The sequence below is a fragment of the Morus notabilis genome, unplaced genomic scaffold (genome assembly GCF_000414095.1).
Source record: "Morus notabilis unplaced genomic scaffold, ASM41409v2 Scaffold315, whole genome shotgun sequence".
NCBI lineage: Eukaryota > Viridiplantae > Streptophyta > Magnoliopsida > Rosales > Moraceae > Morus > Morus notabilis.
In genome coordinates this window covers 222,793-242,424 of record NW_010360512.1, presented here as the reverse complement: position 1 = coordinate 242,424, position 19,632 = coordinate 222,793, and the positions used below count along the sequence as shown (strand labels likewise).

The following is a 19,632-nucleotide window of genomic DNA, read 5'->3' as shown; positions in this document are numbered from 1 at the left end:
GATGTGTAATTACCGCAAGATTATTTCTGCAGTCACCTTATTGTTACAGTTTAGTACACCAGTTGAGACGATCTTTTTCTCCTGACATATTTTTAAAGAATGGTTTCCACTGTTTCAGGTGAAAATTTTCCTTTGTGTGCCTACAAAGTTATTACTTGGGTGAGTTGGTGCACCTATTTGGTACATGAATCCTAGAATTTCTAACCATGAAAATTACAAACTTTCCTGTGTTTTGTACTTTTGTTTGGAAATAGCCTTGTGATTCCGAAATTAAGAATCCGACCATTCTTATTTGCAGATTCCATAAAAATAAACCCTGAAAAATATTATATGCCAAAATCAGCATATTAAAATACGAAATTGACCTTTAAAAACACATAATTACCAGACAAATGATAATCTTCAGGTGTTGGCATGTTATTTCAGGTTTCCCAAGTACATGACACTGATTTAGGAAGGTTGGTGCAATAGTAATGGTATTTTTTTGTGTTTTTGAAGGACAAATTGGTATTTTTCGTATGCTATTTCTGACCAACAAATTCTGATCAAGGTTTATTTTGATGTAGTTTAACTACTTACAGGGAGTAAATTGTTGTCTTTTGAAAGACTTTTTTTTTTTTTTTTTTTAAAGTCACATATATGGGAAACTTTAATAATTTTCCTATTTTAATACTACTCTTTCAACGAAGAGAAAGAACAAGTGACATATCTACGAAATGAGGGGTCCCATTTTAAATGTGAAAAGGAGGTATTTTTTTTTCGTTGTGGTGAAAATGCGAAGAGGACTAAAGGCTAGTATGCCATTGGGTGGAAGTAAGCGGGATGTTTGTTTCTAGCAAAAAATAAAAATAAAAAAAATAAAAAAAAAAGAGGATGTTTGTTGCATCTTTCTCCTCCTTTAATTATAAGCGTTGCCCTTGTTTTCTGCAAAGAACAAGCCAAGGATGACCCCTGCCCTCGGAAATTAAAACAGAACTTTCTTTATCTGAAAAAGGGACCATAGTTAATGTTGTAAAAATGGGGCCAAACTTAATTTTCTTTATTGAAGGGAATGGAAAAGGAAAAAGTTCTTGCACATGAAAACATTAATTCCTTTCCTTGAGCATCAATGTCATCGTCCATGTGCTTGAGCTTCTACGTTATTGAATCAACTCGCTGTTTTGTATAGCCTTTATTAGATTGCTTTTAGGCTCCTAAGGCTCAACTAATTTCTAAAGAGTAATTGGATATTCAACATTTCTTGATTTTTTTTTTTTCAATGAAATACTCCCAAAAAGGGGGGATAAAAAAACAATGTTACTGCAAAGCACCACAAGCTCCAAAACTCTCGTTCTTATTTAACATTAAACAAAGGGTGAGCAGCAAAAATATACAACCCAAGTTTCGCTTCTAAAAATAGCATCTAGGTTGTAGAGTGTAATTTAAACGGCAAATTTGTAGTGAATAAAAATGGATAATATATACTTTAACATAAAGAATTAGTGGGGAAACTCCTATGTTGCTCTACATTCAACTAAGGCGAGAGAAAAAAAGTAAAAAATAAAAATACTCAAAATCAGTAATAAACATTGTTGCGAACGCAAAATAGTGCAAATTATGTTTGAACCTTTTTATTTAAATTGGAAAAATTAAAAGAATGAAATTGAATTTAAAATTATGATTCGAATTAGTGTTTGGATTGGCAGATGTAAAGAGAACCGGGCTAACATAATACAAACATTATGGAAGATTCATGGTGGCAATTAGAAACTTGAACTTGGGAGTCATTTTCAACAGCTTGCTTCCAAGAAAAAGATCAAAGAAAAAACTGCAACATTTCCTCATCAGAATAAGGTTTTGATAATCCAAAATCATAAAGCTCAATTGTGCATCAAAGAAACTCTTTACAGCATATCATAGAGGACCTATTCCCAAGGTAGAATATCAACGTACAGTATCTATATCAAAATGAAGGAGATATTCATTACGAATATATACCAATGAACATAAATGGTGGATTCTCTGGAATTAGGCGGCCATGTGAAATGCACATCCTAAAGAAACTGGGAACACTAAGCCCACAATATGTTTCTTTTTCCCGTGAAAATTGTGGGAATTAGTTTATTATTTTTATTATAAGAGTTCCCAGGTGCCTCTATGCCGAAACAGAGGAACGGATAAATTTGGGAAGGGTTAATTGGCCATAACAATGAATTCATCAACATCTGGCTCGTTAAAGCACAACTGCTCGGAGATGGCTTTGATTTACTCATCTCTGCTTAAATTGCCGCTGAAAAAAAAAAAAGTTAAGGGATTATTTTAAATTGAAACTGTAAATTTTTTTAAGGAATTATGGACCATGTCAAAGACACGTCGAAAAGCACAAGAAATTCAACACAAGTAATGTGTACCACTGTTGAACTGTTTTCGCCATTGGGACCGGAGATGAGGTCTTCCAGTTCATCTACGATAGCCAAGTAACAGAAATGGTATTGCTCCTAGAATGAATAAAGAGGGACATAGCTAAAATAAGTAATGGAATTCAGAAATCTTCATGTTGACAGAACCAGTTTGGGATGTGTTGTTAGGAATTAGTTAGTGATGTGTCATCGAAAATATTGTTGTTTTATTCCTTCTTCATTTCCAAAGCTACTTGAATTAAGCATGTCACTAGGGAATATCAAGTTAAAGTAAGTACTTATTATCAGTCCCCGAAGCTAAGAAATGAATATATATGACAAATTTACCAGTGTTTGAACCATTCCAATTCGCTGAGACCTAAACATGGTTATGGTTTTTGCAAGATCTAAAGCAGACGTGTCTCCAGCAAGAATTCTCTGGATCGTGTTGTGAATTGTGCAGTATGTTCCAGTTCTCCCTATACCTGCACTGAGCATGAAAGGATACATGTACGTCAGTTAAAAAGCTATATGGTTTCCCAAAAATTGCACAGCGCATACGCAAGTCATATATAAGATAAACCTGCAGTGCACCACAACTGGCCCAATATTGGGTGGTACTCGATGAATTCTTTTGAAAATTTCACGTACTGCAATCGTGTCTCCGGGAACTCCATGGTCTGGCCATTCGGGATACTGAATATGCAAAACAGACATGGGTGGTTCCTCAGACTGCAACATCAAAAAAGGGATCAAGGGGGGCAACACTGAAACAATAACATAATTGTTTAAGTTGCTTCTTGTGTTTGGTATGTAAAATCTTGTACATCCAGTTAAGCATATATGTATAACGTATTTACGTATCCAAACAAACAGCCTTATAATAATGGATAACCAATAGAGTTACACTGTACTGACCAGATTTGTTAAGATCATTTCATCAAATTCATTCAAAACTTTTTATCAAAGATTGGGCCCAAACAGTGAAGAACTTTTCCAGGAAGAGTGAATAAGCTTTGTTTCAATCACGGAATACATTTCAAAGAGTTAAAGGTCAATAGTTTTGATCAAAGATTGGACCGCATAGTGGAGAGCTTTTCCAGGAAAAGTGAACAAGCTCAGTTTCGATCACAGGATCGATTTCAAAGACTGAAACGTCAATTTTGTGTCAACAGTAAATGCCTAAATTATAGGCATACAATCGTGTTTAACAAATATTTGCATTAAAAAAAACTCATGAAAAATGTCAACTTACCTCCTTATAATTCACCTCCAGATGGCGCAACACTAATGAAGTGTTAGTGGTACTTGCCCACTTAGTATTTGTACATATATTACCAAATTCTCTAGGACCATCTTCTGCTTGAAAATAATCTCCGCATTTTACCATCTGCGCCATAAAGATAAAAATTCAGAAAGAGAGGATTACAAAAATACTTGGCCATGATGAAAATTATGAAACAATAACTAAACCATGATACTTAGCTAAAGGAAAAGGTTAAAGCACATTTAGACACCTACAGGAATCAAGATTACAAAACTGCAGTATAAAGGTTTGATGAGGGAAGTGTCAAAAGAACATCACACATTCATATGGCATATATAAATCAAAATGGGACAAATAGAAGATACGCGTAATATATCCTAAGCTCAATGAAGTAAGCAACTAGCAAGAAAGTAGCATGTTCAAGCAATATAGCTGTAGTTGTACAATTTTTTTGTTTACCCCAACATAAGTAGCATCAAAATGAATACCGGAAAATCTTGCAAAATTAAAACAGGAAAAAGTAGAGAATACATTATGTGACTGTACATGTACAGACAGGCTTCTATATATACATACATTTGTGCATATCTTCACGTGCGTGTGCATAATATGCACACAACCAGCACTAAATACCATATAGTTGAGACTCCTAATAATTAAAAGAGAGGAATAAGAAATACTTCTGACGTTTTTACGAACTAGTTCTTGCAGCACCAAAAAGCCAATTTCCTCGAATGTTAAACGTGCAAGTCATTTATTGCCAGAACGAAAGCCTTCAATCTTGACTTTGTTGATAAAGGTGAAAAGGAGAAATAAGAGAAACTAAGGGCAGCCCTCTAGCTACATACAGCAGCTTTCAACGTGGTGATTCTTAATCTTATTACCAAAATATCTCTACCTTAAGAGTTCACCAACCAATACACATTCCACAGAGGGCACCTTCTAAAATACCCTTCTGGTACCCCATTTCATGGGGAAGGGGCAAGTCCATGGTATAAATTGCCTGAAGAAGCTAAAAGCATTTAATTTGACAGGTTGAGCACATGGGTAAATGAACCAGCAGCTCCGTCAAAAGAAATACATAATATACACTCAAAAGTTTTGCTTAATTTTCTTTCCAAAATACATAATGCATAATCCAAAATGGACACAGAGAACTGTAAATGATACTTCAAATAAGGTAAGAAAAGAATTGATACATGAAAAGGTGCAAAACCCCAAGAGTCTAGTAGGAAGCAAATGAAGAAAATCTGAAGGCCGTGAGAAATTGATTTGCAATTTTACACAGACCATGTATGCATAGACAATACACAAAGTTTGCGTACTTCATAACTAATTAATAACTCAAATCCAATTCCTTTAAAATCCATGAATGGTTCTTTCCATATAGACGTGATTACATTTAATCATTAGTATTTTTGCTCTGTAAATAGCTAAACCTTTTAATTCCTTATAAATACATAAAATAGCTTACCCTATGGGTAAAATAAAAAATTTTAAATATTTAGATCAAAGGCAAGATATCAACAATTTTTTGTAACAAATTGTCATGAATACTGTAAATTTTAAATGCAAATATTAAATATGGTAATCATAGATCTTGTTCTATAGTTGCCTCGTACTAGATTGGAATGTTTTAAACATCTAATATGAAATAGCCAAATAGGAGCACAATGCCTTGAAGCCCCGAACAGTAAAGTACCCTATAATTGTCGACCAATCGAGTGAGCATCACAACCACAGGGCACTGGTACTGGATCACCATCTCCCAAAAATCCTCATATGTGTGAGGAAGGGGACCTTGTGTAGCTATAAAGTGGGAAACACTTTCAGAAGAAGAAACCTGCAATACAGCGGTACCCCGTAAGTGTCATGTTGGATACGTGGGTGCAACAAGCAAGAACATATGGAACTCTACCGTGATAAAGCTGGCATTGATATAGCCCCTTGCAGAAGGTCTATAATCCTTGCAAGAGTTGAGTACAACTCTGGTTTGGTCAACTGATATTCAGAAGAACAACAACAATTAAGAGAGAGAGAGAGAGAGAGAGAAGAAAAGCAACAACAAGAACAGCAATCTCAGTATGAAATTTTGAACTTTTCAATTCATTTTTAGTGTCGCGCTCATGACTATAAGTGTGCAATTTTGTACTTGTCAAATACATTTTCATTATTATGCATAAATTGTTTTTAGCAGTTGAAAAACTGACAAATAAACTGCCACATCAGCTGGTGGCCAAAACTTAAGGAATTAGTGAGGATAATTAAAATGCTTCTATAGTAACGATTGTAAGCATATCCTACCGTAAATCCACACATGACTCCAATCTGCACCCCAAATTCAGGAAAAAGAAAAAAAAAGCTTTATAGTCTCTAAACTTTGACCCCATTCTTACTTCTATTCGATCCATGAATTCTCATTTGTCTCTCTTATAGGACTATGTTTACATATCATTTCCATCCCTCCGTCAAACTTGACACTAAACACCCTTTTGAGTTGACAAAAACCCACATTTGATTTTGACGAACTAAGACGAAGTCAAAGTCCAGGAATAACAAAAATCAAAACTTTGAGCGATGGAAATAATGTCAAGTCTTAGTCCATGGACTCAAATTATAAAATATAAATGGGAAATTTTATATGGGCTTAAAAGACAAAATCCTTTGTAATAATAATATAAAAAAAAAGACAAAAGAAATACTAAAATCAAGCATCATTAACACATACAGGGCAAAACATCCGTGTAGCGGTTTTTGCTCAAATTCACACTGTCGAGAGCCACCGTGCAGTTTCTCCTCATCTCCGACGGCGTTATTCTATTCGCCTGAGAAAATATCAAAGGAAAAAAAGAAAAAAAAAATCAGTAATGACAAACTAAATTTGGTTCGTAAAACTCCATTGTTGTGACATCGGAGGCAAAAACCTGAAGCAAACCGAACTCCTGGTTAATCTGGTGAGGGCTTCGGAGCTTTTCCTTGAAGAATCCGAGGGCTTCGGAGCAGTGCTTGAGCTGATCCGGCGTGAGCGCCAATCGCGGCGGGGAATCCGGCGAGAAATTAGGAGCGGCCGACGGTTTGGCGGAGGCGGCGGCCATGGCGGAGGCGGATCTCCTGTGGGCTCTGGAGCGGCGAGAACTGAGGTTCCCCAGAATGAAGAGGAGAGAGAGAGAGAGGGGGGGAGGGAGAGAGAGGGAGACGAATGTTTTTGTGTTGGAATTTTATATAGTTTTGCTGATGGCGTGTGAAGGCTGCAGTTGGTTGGTGATATGGTTAATAATTGGTGCCTTTCCTCTTTCTCCACCAAAAATAAAAATTAAATTAAATTAAAAAGAATGGACCTTTTTTATTAGGTTAATATATTAATAGGTTAAGTTTTTTGTTTATTAAATTTGTATAAAATCACGTAAAAATTAAAATATATGTAAAATTAATGATTAAAAATATATGATCTATCAGTACGCTAAGCGTATAAGAACATCTCGTTAAAAAAATATATTTTATTGGGTTTGATTATTGCATTAACATAAATGCTAACGTCACTTTTTCTGTTATTCTTTTTGTTATTTTTTGTATTTATTATTTGAAATGTGAACTCTATTGTCTCCTTTTTTTTATTTGAATAATTATATATCATATAACATAGTATTAACATAAAGATAATGAAAAAAAAAAGTAATATTAGTATTTCTTTTACTTTAATGATGTTCTTTTTATATTTTTTATGAAGTTAATAAGTATCATCAGATTGTAGGTGTTTGTTTAAGTAGAAAGATCTTTAGGAATATTATTACAATGAAACTTTTCTTTTTTAAGGTTAGCTCTAATTTGACCGTCTAAAAATAAGGATTATCTCATTTTATATTATACAATTTAAAATAATACAAAATTAGCTCTACAATGCTGAATTCAATAATGTATTTTAATGGAGCATTAGTGAATGAAAAATTAAAAAAAAAAAAAAAAACACTATCTTACTTTTTAAGTGAGGCAAACTTTACACCAAGACGTGTTTATTAAAGCATAAAGAAACGTAACGAGAAAGGTAATAACATTGAAAAGAAAAGTAAAGAAATAAGTATAAGGATAACCGATTGCTTTTTAAGTGTTTATTTGACTATTAGATGGTCTAATGAGAAACAATCTTATTTCCTTTAGAGTGTTTACTAAAATTAGAACTAGAAAATATTATCCATATAATTACTAAAAAAAATCTTTTACACAATTAAATAATCATTAACTATATAGTAATTCATTATGGTAGATATATAAATTTAGCATTTATTCCCTTCAAAAGAGAATCAATATCAAAGAATGCAAGAATTGTCATATATCAAAGAATGCAAGAATTGTCATCCTTTTGTTCATTTCTTATAGAGAAAATTGTTAAACTTATTCTTAAAGTGTATGGATCTTGATTTTTACCTCTTACTCTTGATCATTACCCTTTTGACTAAAAATATATTAATAAAGAGTGAGGCCTAAAAGTTCAAAGCTATGTACTCTAAGACCTCGTTCATTTCACCGATTTGAGTTTAGAATTCGAGTTTTGCTGCAGTAAAAAGCTATCAGAAACAGTCACATCTAACTTTTTTATTAAAGTAAAAAGCTCTCACATAAAGTCGTATCTCAACTCGAATCAGCGAACTAAACAGACCTGATTAATGCCTAAAAGTGATGTTCACAAGCGATCAATTGTAGCACAGAAGGGCAGTCGTATCCACAGAGAGATAACAAAATAACAAGAAAGATTAGCAGAATAAGAGTGTTAGAGAAAAATAAATAACAAGTGAATTAAAGAAAAAGAAGAGTTTTTGAGATTTTTGTTGTAAATAAAAAGGAGAGAAGATTTGTGTGGAAGAAATATAATAACAAAAACGGTAAGGTATCGAGAATCCCTAATGTTTCGTTCACCAATTCAAGTTTTGATTCACAAAATAAAAGAATCGAATAAATTAATCTCTATGTTGACTCCGAAAATATTATTATTACAAGTTATCCAAAATCAACAATATATCAATTTGACAATATTGCAGTAAAAGACAATTTATAAAATAATTTGAATAACAAAACAATGCATGACATAATTACATAAGAAAAGCGTGACTGAACTTATATAAAAATTGGCACACAATATTTTGAAACGTAAAAGAAAAATAGATGAGATTTAATTCATTCGGATGCTGAAGTTTACAGCACAAGGAATTAAAAACCCGAATTGGGTCACTCACAAAAGTTCATCTCTAACCTAACCAAGAGAACTCTAGCCTAACTTGCAAAACATTCTCACAAGTTCTAGAGATAAAATATGAGACTGACAGCAAGACAACAGAAAACTGAATATTCTAAGCTTTTTAAAACCTTAGGCTAATCCCCATATTTATAGTGTTTAGAGGTTGCCTGTCAAATAAGGAAACGAACAATAAAAATAGAAAATTACAAAAGAAAAAAGAAACAAAATAAAATTACACATAAATTAGGAGAAATTAAATATATGATTTGAGGAGGAAATCCGGTAATTTGCTCTGATTTTTGGGGGAGAATTCAGATTCAGCATCTTAGAAGACACGTGTCGCCTAACGATTGGAGGAAGAGAGTCAAATCGCCACGTGTCGCACGCGGAATGGAATAAAGGTGCTGGCGGTTAGAGACAGCTGGTACCCGCTCGGACAGTTGGCATGCGCAGAGGGGAGGAGCAGACTGGCGCGCTGCACACGGGACCCACGCGGGAGAAAACTGGAACGCGCGCGCTGAGAGTTAGGCGTGCTGGTGACACGCACGAGAGAGAGTTGGGAAACGCGGATGAGCTGGGGCCCACGCTGTAACACCCTGAAGAATTAATTGGGATTAATTGAGATAATTAAGAATTATTAGTGTGCCTAATCTGGATTTATTAATTGGTTTTGATTAATAAATGTTTCTAATGTGTAATTTAAATAATTCTAAGGTATTTAAATATTCTCAGTAATTCTATTTTAACTCAGAAGTGTGTATGAGCGCATTTCTGTACTGTTTTTTTTAAATGCTGGTACTTGTCTATTTTCTTTTCTTTTCTTTTTCTTTTCTTCCTTTTTCTCTTTTCCTCCCGTGTCTCTCTCAGACCATTCCCTCTCTCTTTCTTCATTCTCTCACTCCCTCTCTCGGTTCTCTCTCCCGTTTGCTTCAAAATCAACCGGATTTCGAACCAAAGGAAAGTTTCAAAGAGTTTTCAACGTCAAGAGAAAGATTCAAGATAAGATTTCTAAAAAATCTCTCTTGAATCTCTAGATTTTGGATTCTAAAACTTATTTCTGGTTCGAAACGAATTTTTACGGATTTTGAGTAAAACTAGGGTAGAAATTGGAGATCTTGGGTTCAGTGGTAGTCCATTGAAATATTTTGGTTTGGGACTGGATTTGCAGGTTTTCGAACTAATTTCTGTGAGTTTTCTCGCACTGGAGTTCTTCACCGGTCGACTGATGCGGTCGACCGGACTACACTGAGGCCACCGGTCGACCAGATTGCACACCATCGGTCGACCGGTGGTGATGCACTGTTCTGTCACCGGTCGACCGGTTGACACGGGATTTGACCCTGTTTGGCCTGAAATTGTTGTTTTTGGGAAGAACTCAAATTAGCTTCATTTGGGGACTTGAGATAAGTGGATTAGCATCTTTAATCCTTGTTTTGAAATTGAAAATCCTTGGAATGATAATTTGAAACATGAAATCGGATTAGGGCACACTAATTGAAAATCTTGGTACATAATTGAGATTGGATTGCTTTAGGAATAAAAATTGATCCTAAAGTGTTGTCTTGTATCAGTGATAGCTGAGGATTCAGACTGAGTGGCTTGAGGAAGTGGAAGCTGAGATCGTGCGCCGCTAGCCACAGGTTTGGTAAATTTGAGGTAGGATTTCTATACTTTTTCTTGTGAGCCTGATTTTCAAAAAGAATTTTGGCATTGAAAATGTTTTAAAGAAAATGGTTGGTTTGCAAAAGAAAATCTCTTTAAAAACCATGGCTTGTTTAGTTCATGGAACCTCATGGCTTGCCCAGTCATGGAGCCCGCGGCTTGAGTAATTCATGGGGTCATATAAACGATTTCATAATGTTAAATGAATGATTTCTTAAGATAAGAGATCTTGTGAACCGGTAAGAATATATACTGCTGTAAACCTACATAGGATGCGGAGAGTGCATCCCAGGGGCAGAACTCGAAACTCGGTCCGGGTAGGCGAGGCACTTAGTAGGTGAGTAATTTGTACTAATTACTTGCTGATGCCTGTAATACGGTTATTTTTAGTTATATTTCCTTTGAGAAAAGGATGTAAGGTCCCGGCTGCCTGTCGGAACTGAATGTCTTATTTTATTTACTTATTCATTTATTTATTCGTTGCTCATTTATTATTCATTTATTTATACAGTCATTTCAAACTATATCTTATTGGGCCTTTCGCTCACGTTTTATGTTTTTATAAATATTAAACCCTTCCCAGGAGATTCTAGGAGTGGTGCACAGTAGTTGAATATTTGCTACAGAGTAGCTGAGTGGTGCTGTTGTTGGAACAAGAGAGGACTGTGTTCATCCTCTGACATAAATGTAAGGAATTGAGAATTCTGTAAACTCGTGTAATATCTGGATATACTAGACTGTGGTTGATGTCTGTTGTAATTGATTATTTACATGTTCATGTATGTACAATACCATATATCCTGTAGGTGGAGCCCTGTGTGTTGTCAGAGGCTCAGGACTTAGAAATTTATATTATATTTTAAATGCAGTTGAGTGGGGCTCGTTTGGAAATTTGCTTTGTTAACCCCTAATCGAGCTCCACGTCACCCACCCCGTTTGGGGGGTGTGACACACGCGGAGGGAAATGACAGTGGCTCGGCTCGGCTTGGTGGCTTGAATCGGCTTAGTGGCTCAGATTGGTTGAAAATATGACTTTCATGGCTTATTTTTGTGTAGCTTTCAACACTGTTTTTTATCTGTAAATAATTAAGTAAAAACTAGACAAATTCCAATTAAAAATATTATGAATAAAAATAATGGAATTGTTGTATTAAAGCTTAAATATTTTAATATTATATAAATCAAAAGCAGTATTTAAGGTGCATTTTCATGCACTAATCAGGACCCTAAGAGTTTTTGTCTCCTTTTCACTTTTTTAGGCCTTGTTCACTTCGCAGACTCGAGTTTTCAATTAGAGTTGAGATATTATATTTTCTTAGAGTTTTTAATTGTAGCAAAAAAGTTAGATGTGATATTTTTTGAAAGCTTTTAACTGTAGAAACTTAGAATTGAAAACTCAAATTAGTGAAATGAACAAGGCCTTATATTGTGTGTGGCTCACTAAATGCTTATTGCTGGTTTTATAAGTAAATATATTATTATATGAGAAAAGGAATAGCTTCCCACTTTTTATTTTCTCTTATGCAAAATAAACGTGTCTCAAAAATAATTTTGCTTTATCATCCTTTTTTCCCCACAGATTATTGGTTTTAATTTTGTTTGACCCTATTTCAAACAATATTATCAGTTTAAAATTCAAAAAAATTACATGTGAATGTACTGATCCAATGGCATAAAACCAACAATATATATTTTTTATTATACTTAGTCATAGTAATACTTAAATATATAAGTTTTCATCACCACTAATTTAGAAGAGTACATAAGTTTTCAACAGAAATTATGTGTTACCATAAACAAAATAAACAGAAATTGGGTGGGAAAATGGTATTTTTTAGCACTTTTGAAATAAAATGGCCGAAATTTTTGTTTTCTAAATAAATGGCTGAATTTTTTATTTTCTAAATAAATGACTGAATTTTGTTTATTTTAGCAAAATGCCCTTTTTTAATAGTCAATTAGTGATTGTTTAATAGCCAATCAATAATTGATCGATTCATTATTATAATTTATTAACAATTTATCATTAATAAATATGTAATAATTAAAATTGATTAATTATTAATTAATTTCAATTAATTATAAACTGATATTGATTATCGAGTTAACCAATGATAAATTTAAATCAATGAGTGATTTACCATTAAGTCTCAATGATTGATTATTAAGAGTATGTTCATTTGCACAACTCAAGTCATGACTTGAGTTGTGTATGTGAGGGAAAAATACTGTAACAAAAAAATTAAATGTATATTTTTATAAAAGAAAATACTGTCGTAATATAATTTGAGTCATAAAATGAACAAGACCTGAGTTATTATGATTGACTATTGAATTGAGTTAATAAAAAAAGGGTCATTTTCCTAATTTCACAAACCTTTTGGGGCTTTTTTTTAAAAAAAAAAAAAAATCCTTAATAAAGATCAATTCTATTACATCATTGCAAAAGAAAAAGGGTAAACAAACATTTTATTGAGATCAGATGTTCTACAAAAACCCTCCTAAAACCCTCTCACACATCCACCTCTTCATTCTGCCGGCCAGCTCGCCTTCCCCCACACCCCCCAACACCAGCCCATGTCCCCTCTTCTTCGCTTCCTCATCCGCTCTCTCCCACCTCACTCCCACCTCCACCGCCGCACCTTCGTCGACGCCGCCGCCTTCAAATGCGTCCGCGACCGCGGCCTCGACCACGCCGTCGAGCGAGAGAAGAACCTCCTTCCCCTAATCAACACTAAGAACCTCATCAAATTAGAGCCCTCCAAGTCCCTCCCCATCTCCATCATCGCCGACAACAGAGCCTCCCTCAAGATCCCCACCCGCCCCATCGAGTTCATCCGCCGATACCCCTCCGTTTTTCGCGAATTCTTCCCCGCCGGCGCCGCGTTTCAGCCCCACATCAAGCTTACTGATGAAGCCCTCGACCTCGACTCTGAAGAGCAGATAATGTTCCAGAGCGAGAGCTACAAGAAGGACGTCGCCGACCGGGTCTTGAAGCTCTTGATGCTCTGCAGAGGCAACAAATTGCCGTTGAATGTGATCGAAAACCTGAAATGGGATCTGGGTCTTCCTCCGGATTACGAGAGGAGCCTTATCCCCGAGTTTCCAGACTATTTTCGAATTGTGGGCCGGGAGGAAACGAGGGTGTTGGAGCTCGTTTGCTGGATTGATGAATTGGGGACTTCAATTATGGAGAAGAAGGCGATGGGCGGGGTTTCGGATTATGCCAAAGGGATGCCTATAGCGTTTCCTATGCATTTTTCTAAAGGTTTCGAGATGGATAAGAAGTTGAAGAAGTGGGTGAGCTATTGGCAGAAGCTGCCTTACGTTTCTCCTTATGAAAATGCGGATTACCTTTCCCCGAAAAGCGACGAATCGGACAAGTGGGCGGTCGCGGTTTTGCACGAGCTTCTTCATATTTTGGTTCCGAAGAAGACGGAGAAGGAGAACGTGCTGTGCCTTGGCGAGCATTTGGGGATTCGGTCGCGGTTTAAGCGAGCATCGCTTAACCACCCTGGTATTTTCTATCTGTCAAGTAAGATTGGAACTTACACTTTGGTTTTAAAAGAGGGTTATAAGAGAGGTTTATTAATTGAGAATCATCCTTTAACGAGTATGAGGAGTAAGTATATTCACCTTATGAACACTGTAAAAGAAGATAGTAAGCTGATAAGTGTGCCGGGTGGTAGTGGAAATGCTAAAAAACAGAAGAACATTGATTCTGAATCAAAAGGAGAAATGGATGGAAAAGAGGAAGACAATGAAGGGGTATTGTATGACTCCTCTGATGCTGAAGAGGCTGAAGATGGCGCTCTGCGTGGTGTTGCGAAAAATACTACGGCTGCAAATAGTAGACTAAGAACAAGGAAAAAGGATGCGAAAGGGCGAGTCGGAAATCGTGAAAGAGGGAGAAGATCGGCTGGAGAACGTTCTGGCAAGGCTGGAGAAAGAGTTTCTCCTATGGTTTCTACGAGTATGGAAATGCAAGGCAGAGGTTCGAGAGCGAGGCTTAATCTCTCTAAAAGCAGGGGAAGGGAGGCGCCAGCCAAATTGCCAAGTTAGCTAAGATACAGCTAATTTGCTGCAATAATGTATTTACAGGTTTTCTTCCAAGTCTGTTGGTTTATTTACATTAAATATGTCTGCTTTTTATAGTTTCTTTGATGGAGATGATTAATCACATTCACAATGTGCGGATTTGGGTTTAAGTATGGAAAACTAACAGAAGGGTTGTGTACCTTAACTTAAGGACCTAACAGCGGAATTTGTTACGCAAGCATCATAATGTGGCATCAAAACAAAAAATGTAGAACAAAAAGTAGGAGGCTAGAAAAGTTTAGGATTTTTTATTGTTAGATATTAAGAATGAGAATCTCAAATATTTGCAAAGTGCACCCTTATGTTTGTTTTTTCGAAAAATGATAAAGAAGACACTTTACCCAAGTGTTTTACCCTTTTGATTGGCACTATCTCCCTCACATTAAGAGGTTTAATAATTGGTCTCTCGTTGGAAAGCCTCTCTAGGAAGCAAAAGTTTCATCATTGAAAATATACACTCACACACATACATTTCTGTGAAAATGAAATCTTTACAACTTTGAAATGGAGAATAAGATAATAGGTAGGTCTTGGGATAGGGATGATAAGAAAGCTATGGTCAAGAGCCCCTTGATGGTAGTTCACTTGTGGGAACTGCTTTACTGTAGAGGATATATTTTACTGGCAAAGTTAGTCAATGGAGAATTGCATATTATAAGAAGTTGAATTTGCAAACAGATTAAACTACAGGAGATGATTTTCGAAATTTCCAACTCTATTACGCACATTGCTAATTAAATTGGTTTTTGACAAAACTAAGACAAGAATATTATAGGATTTGGCGTCTTGCCTATGGCTACAGGTGGAGGTGACCAGGAAATAACGATAGTGTTCCAAGGAGATTATGAAAGAGGGTTTGATCTTAGCTAAGTCTCCACTTCTCCCGTCACCCTTTAAGCAAACAATTGCTTAGTTTTCTGTTTAAGGCATCAAAGGACAAGCATTTATAGGGTAGCAAACTTAAGGGCAGGTGTATGGACTTGGGTTCCAAGTCCTGGAACAATTCGTGGCCTTTAGAGAGATGCTGTAATGGCGTTGCAGCTGTTAGGAAAAAATCTAGGCTAAACCTAAATTAATTACCGAGAACGAAAAGTAATTAACGAAAATAAAAGCAAAAATCAACACCAAGAATTTTATACAAGTTCACCAATTTGGCTATGTCCTCTTTCTGCCGCTGCAGATTTCACTATATTGTTGAAGAAAATCAAATATAGAGAATTATTCAATCGGTCACTTGTATTTCTCACACATTCAACAGTGTTTCTCTCAGCCTCTTACTCTAATTTGCTCCCAATCAATCGTCACAAATAAATCCCTTAATGATAGGTATTTATATTGTACAAGAAATAAGAGAAAAACATACTCAAAACTTGTCCTCGTTGAGAAATCCATAGCGCCCCTTCGAACTGGCACTGCGGCGACCTTGTCCAGCGCTGCGGCGCTGCCTGCTGATGCTCCTTTTTGTCGTTGCTTTTCCTCCACGGTGATAGGCTCCATCAACATAACAACAGCCTCACGTTGGATTCTCTAAATTGAATATGGCTGGTTATAATGAGCCACATTGCTCTCTAGGATTTGGAGCCCAAGCTTTTGGTCCTTTCATTACTAGACTTCCCTATGAGTATTTATGTGCACTTTGACTAAAAGGAATGAGCGTTAAGAGGGCATAGGCTGGATATAATAGGGGATTGATTTGTCTTTCTTGTTAGTTTTTGCTTCCTGTTTCTTGTTTTTGATTCAGCTTTGTGCCTGCTCTAGTTTTTGTCTTCCCGGAGGACTCCTTGTCCTCTTTCTTTGTATTGAGCTTTTTTCAATATAAAGTTTTTCCTTATCAAAAAAAAAAAAAAAAGTTAGAGGGCATAGGCTTAGTGCGAGGGCTTCCTAGTTCTTCTGAGTGTTGGGCCACAGATAACTAGTATACATGTCTAGTAATCTCCTTGCTTTCCTACTGAAATTTCCTTCTTATCTTTGTTTATGAATGTAGGTCATGGCCAAACCAAATTAATTTTTGCCCTTGTAATTTCTGGCTCGTTGTAGTTTCTTTGAAGAAGAAAATTACCATTGGTTGGCATTTCACTCTGTCTTTCCACTTCCCTATAAAGCGGACACGAAACTCTCGGATGTTTGTTTTGGCATTTATTATGAAAGGTTTGAGCCGCACCAATCTTTGAAATTTTGAATGAGTTTAACTTATTTGTATGTGACTTTACTTTAGTTTCTAGTAAGTAGTATTATACACACACAAATTGAAAATATACCGAGGAACAACCACTTTGCATGAATCAGAAAGCACACAGGCTTTCATTTCATAATTTGAACAGTAGTGTACTTATTAAGTAATAGAGGTGAGTAGGTCAACAATATAGCCAAATTCTAAAGAATTGTCAATGTTTATAGTCCAGAATTATAGATATAAGGGTATTACTTATAGGACGCTGTCCCCTTCTTGGTGTGTGTTGCGTAAGACGAGTGCAAAATATTCGAGTCATTCATTGTTTCACTCTGATTTGTTGCAAAAGATATGGTTAAGATTTGCTTAGGTGGCTGAAATGAAATAGAGTATTTCCAAGTTGGTGTGCTGATTTGTTCATAAGGGAGTCATGTGTTTAGTAAAGCTCCTCAGGTTAAGATTCTATCTAGTTGGGCAATGCTTCCTATCTTTTGTGCACGTTTGGTTAGGAAGGAACAAAAGGAATTTTAAGGGGTGTTTGAGTTTGAAGGATAATATCTTTGGGATCGAATCAAGTAACGGATCTGCATATCGATTCTAAGTCGCGAGGAGTTTTGCCGTTTTGGAATTCTTCTCTTTGTAGATAGGTTTGTTGTCTTGTAAAATTCTTATGTTCTCAACAAAGAAAAGCTTTACAATATGAAATATCAACAATGCTCTACCATACGTATAAAAAAGAAAGAAGAAAAAGAAAAGCTCTAGCATAACATGAAAAGGGATTTATTTTATTTCATACAAATTTTATTTTTTGCAGTGTTTCTTTTCGTCCTGTAGTTACTTTCTCTTCATGTTCAATAGATGATAAAAGTCATTGTCATGCAGCCTGGAACAAGGGCTGGATCAAACAGACATTGGAACTGCTCTAAGGAAACACAGTTAGTTCATGCTGGAGCAAATCTTTCTTTTTGGCGGCAATGCGGTTGTAAGACCGACCCGTCTTTTGAGAAATATCCTGCAATGTCTTCATTACCATGGCTGGATACTCCATTTTCTCCTCTTGCTTGTGGTCAGGCTGTGTTGCAGGAAAGCAAGAGAAACCGTTGGGAAAAAGAAATGTGGGGAAATCATCTCATAAAGTTATTGATTCCTGAGTTTTGAACTTGTGATGTTTGTACATACTCCTCAGGAAGTTCATTAACTAGATTCTTTCAGCAATAGCTTTTGTGCTTTTACTTTTATCTTTTTATTTTTTCCGTTTGCAGTTTCCGTGGATATAGGGAAAATTTATAGCTCGGAAGGTTTGAACTGCGTGTGTGTTTTAAAGGAAATTCCAAATCAAGGAAATACAAACACTAATATCACTAGGGGTGGCAATTCGTATCACGTGTCGTATACGTGTTGTGTTTTGATCGTTTTTTTTTTAATTTGCAGTCAACCCGAACACGACCAGTGACACGAAATTTTTTAAAAATCGCAACACGAACACGACACGACCACTTTATAAGTTGACACGACACGACTCGAAAATGACCCGTGACACGAAATTGACCCGTGAATTCGAAATTGACACGAAAATTATATACTTTTATTTAATTTTTTACATATTAGAAATAATTTAAAATTTATAACACATTAAATTACAATAACATCCATTGAAATTAAGCAAATAACAGTATAAAATTTTGAGTATAACTATCATGATATCACAAGTTTTTAATAAAATTTAAAATATGAAATAAAAAATATATGTATTTTTTAGTTTTTTATGAGTTTCGTGTCGTGTTCGGGTTAGGCGGGTCCAACCCGAAATTGACATGTGTTTTTCGTGTCAATTTCAGGTCAACCCGATTCTGACCCGAATCTCTTTTTTCTCAATCCTAACCTGTAAAATTTGTGTCGTTTTCAAGTCGTGTCGTGATCCATATTATCAGCCCTAAATATCACCTACTTGGTATAAGAAAGTGAGGATTAAAGATTAGTTGTATCTAATGATTGCTTAAGGATTTTGTATGTTAGGTCGAGACATTAGGTGGAAAGTATTTAACTGTCAAAGTTTCTCTTAAATTATTAGATGTTTGGATTTTATTTTATTTTTTTTCTAATTTGATGAATTCTGATGGAAAGTTTATATAGTGGGGCATTAGACGGCTCAGAGAAATTTTACGCTATCCAACAAAATGACATTAGTAAAATGATTCTTTCATTTTTGTGACTCGGTCATTCTTTATAAAAAGTTGTCGTTCAGTAGACATTTTATAAATAAATTTTTTTTAAGTTATTTTACTAAAAAACTTTCTTATTAAGTCATTTTTATAAAAAGCTCGCATACCCATATTCCGAAATTTTCTTGTTAGGCTTTTACAAAAAAGAAAATGAAGAAAATGTTGTTGGGCATATTTACAGGTTGTTTCATCAATTTTCTTTTTTTTATTAATGACTCTTTCTAGTAGAGTCTTATTATTTAACGGCTAAAGATAAAAAATTATTGATAATTAATTTTTTCTGATCTTAACGTAGAAATTTCCTTTTTGTTATTGTTATTTCTTTTTGAAAATAGGTCATCGAATTATACTTTAGGGGGAATAAAATAATCAGCAACATAGTTCCCAAATTATATATATATATATATACATATATACATATATATATATGTGCATTGTGATACTTCTTGAATTTTTTGGTAAATTTCTCTTTCAAATTTTTTTTACTGTAATTTTGGTCCATGACGCTAAAATTAACATAAAAGATTTATGAAATTTAATAGAGAAAGTTATATGCCTATCGTATAAGAGACACGAAATTTAAAAAAAAAAAAAAAAAAAAAAAA

At 35.1% G+C, this 19,632-nt stretch overlaps 2 protein-coding genes across 5 annotated transcripts; one reads left to right on the top strand and one right to left on the bottom strand.

The window, feature by feature from the left end:
• Nucleotides 1-1,798: 1,798 nt before the first annotated feature.
• On the bottom strand, nt 1,799-6,872 carry LOC21399479 (protein-tyrosine-phosphatase PTP1). 3 transcript variants are annotated; one of them, XM_010096548.2, is made up of 9 exons: nt 6,570-6,872; nt 6,374-6,470; nt 5,564-5,646; nt 5,348-5,488; nt 3,634-3,768; nt 2,962-3,110; nt 2,727-2,868; nt 2,391-2,477; nt 1,799-2,269 (listed from the first exon to the last, which is right to left on the bottom strand). In XM_010096548.2, exons 1-9 carry the CDS (start codon nt 6,738-6,740, stop codon nt 2,249-2,251), a joined length of 1,026 nt encoding a protein of 341 aa, XP_010094850.2. In that variant the 5' UTR covers nt 6,741-6,872; the 3' UTR covers nt 1,799-2,248. The 3 variants fall into 3 exon arrangements, with proteins under 3 accessions (XP_010094850.2, XP_024020362.1, XP_024020363.1); XM_024164594.1 differs by having other exon boundaries at nt 2,962-3,074; XM_024164595.1 differs by lacking the exon at nt 1,799-2,269 and having other exon boundaries at nt 2,397-2,477; nt 2,727-2,863.
• Nucleotides 6,873-13,004: 6,132 nt separating this feature from the next.
• Nucleotides 13,005-17,920, top strand: LOC21399478 (protein ROOT PRIMORDIUM DEFECTIVE 1). Of its 2 annotated transcripts, XR_002902086.1 has the most exons (3): nt 13,005-14,638; nt 16,620-16,783; nt 17,688-17,920. XR_002902086.1 is itself a non-coding variant. In XM_010096547.2 (2 exons), exon 1 carries the CDS (start codon nt 13,115-13,117, stop codon nt 14,597-14,599), a length of 1,485 nt encoding a protein of 494 aa, XP_010094849.1. In that variant the 5' UTR covers nt 13,005-13,114; the 3' UTR covers nt 14,600-14,638; nt 17,688-17,920. The 2 variants fall into 2 exon arrangements, 1 of the variants encoding a protein (XP_010094849.1); XM_010096547.2 differs by lacking the exon at nt 16,620-16,783.
• The last annotated feature ends 1,712 nt before the right edge of the window (nt 17,921-19,632 follow it).

Bases quoted from the DNA above. Each gene is read 5' to 3' on its own strand.
- LOC21399479 (XM_010096548.2), bottom strand. From the start codon at position 6,740: ATGGCCGCCGCCTCCGCCAAACCGTCGGCCGCTCCTAATTTCTCGCCG. The intron at 5,647-6,373 runs GTATGTGTTAAT...TCTGAATATCAG, and splicing joins CTACACGGATGTTTTGCCCT to TTGACCAAACCAGAGTTGTA. The intron at 3,769-5,347 runs GTACTTTACTGT...TTTATGGCGCAG, and splicing joins GATTGGTCGACAATTATAGG to ATGGTAAAATGCGGAGATTA.
- LOC21399478 (XM_010096547.2), top strand. From the start codon at position 13,115: ATGTCCCCTCTTCTTCGCTTCCTCATCCGCTCTCTCCCACCTCACTCC.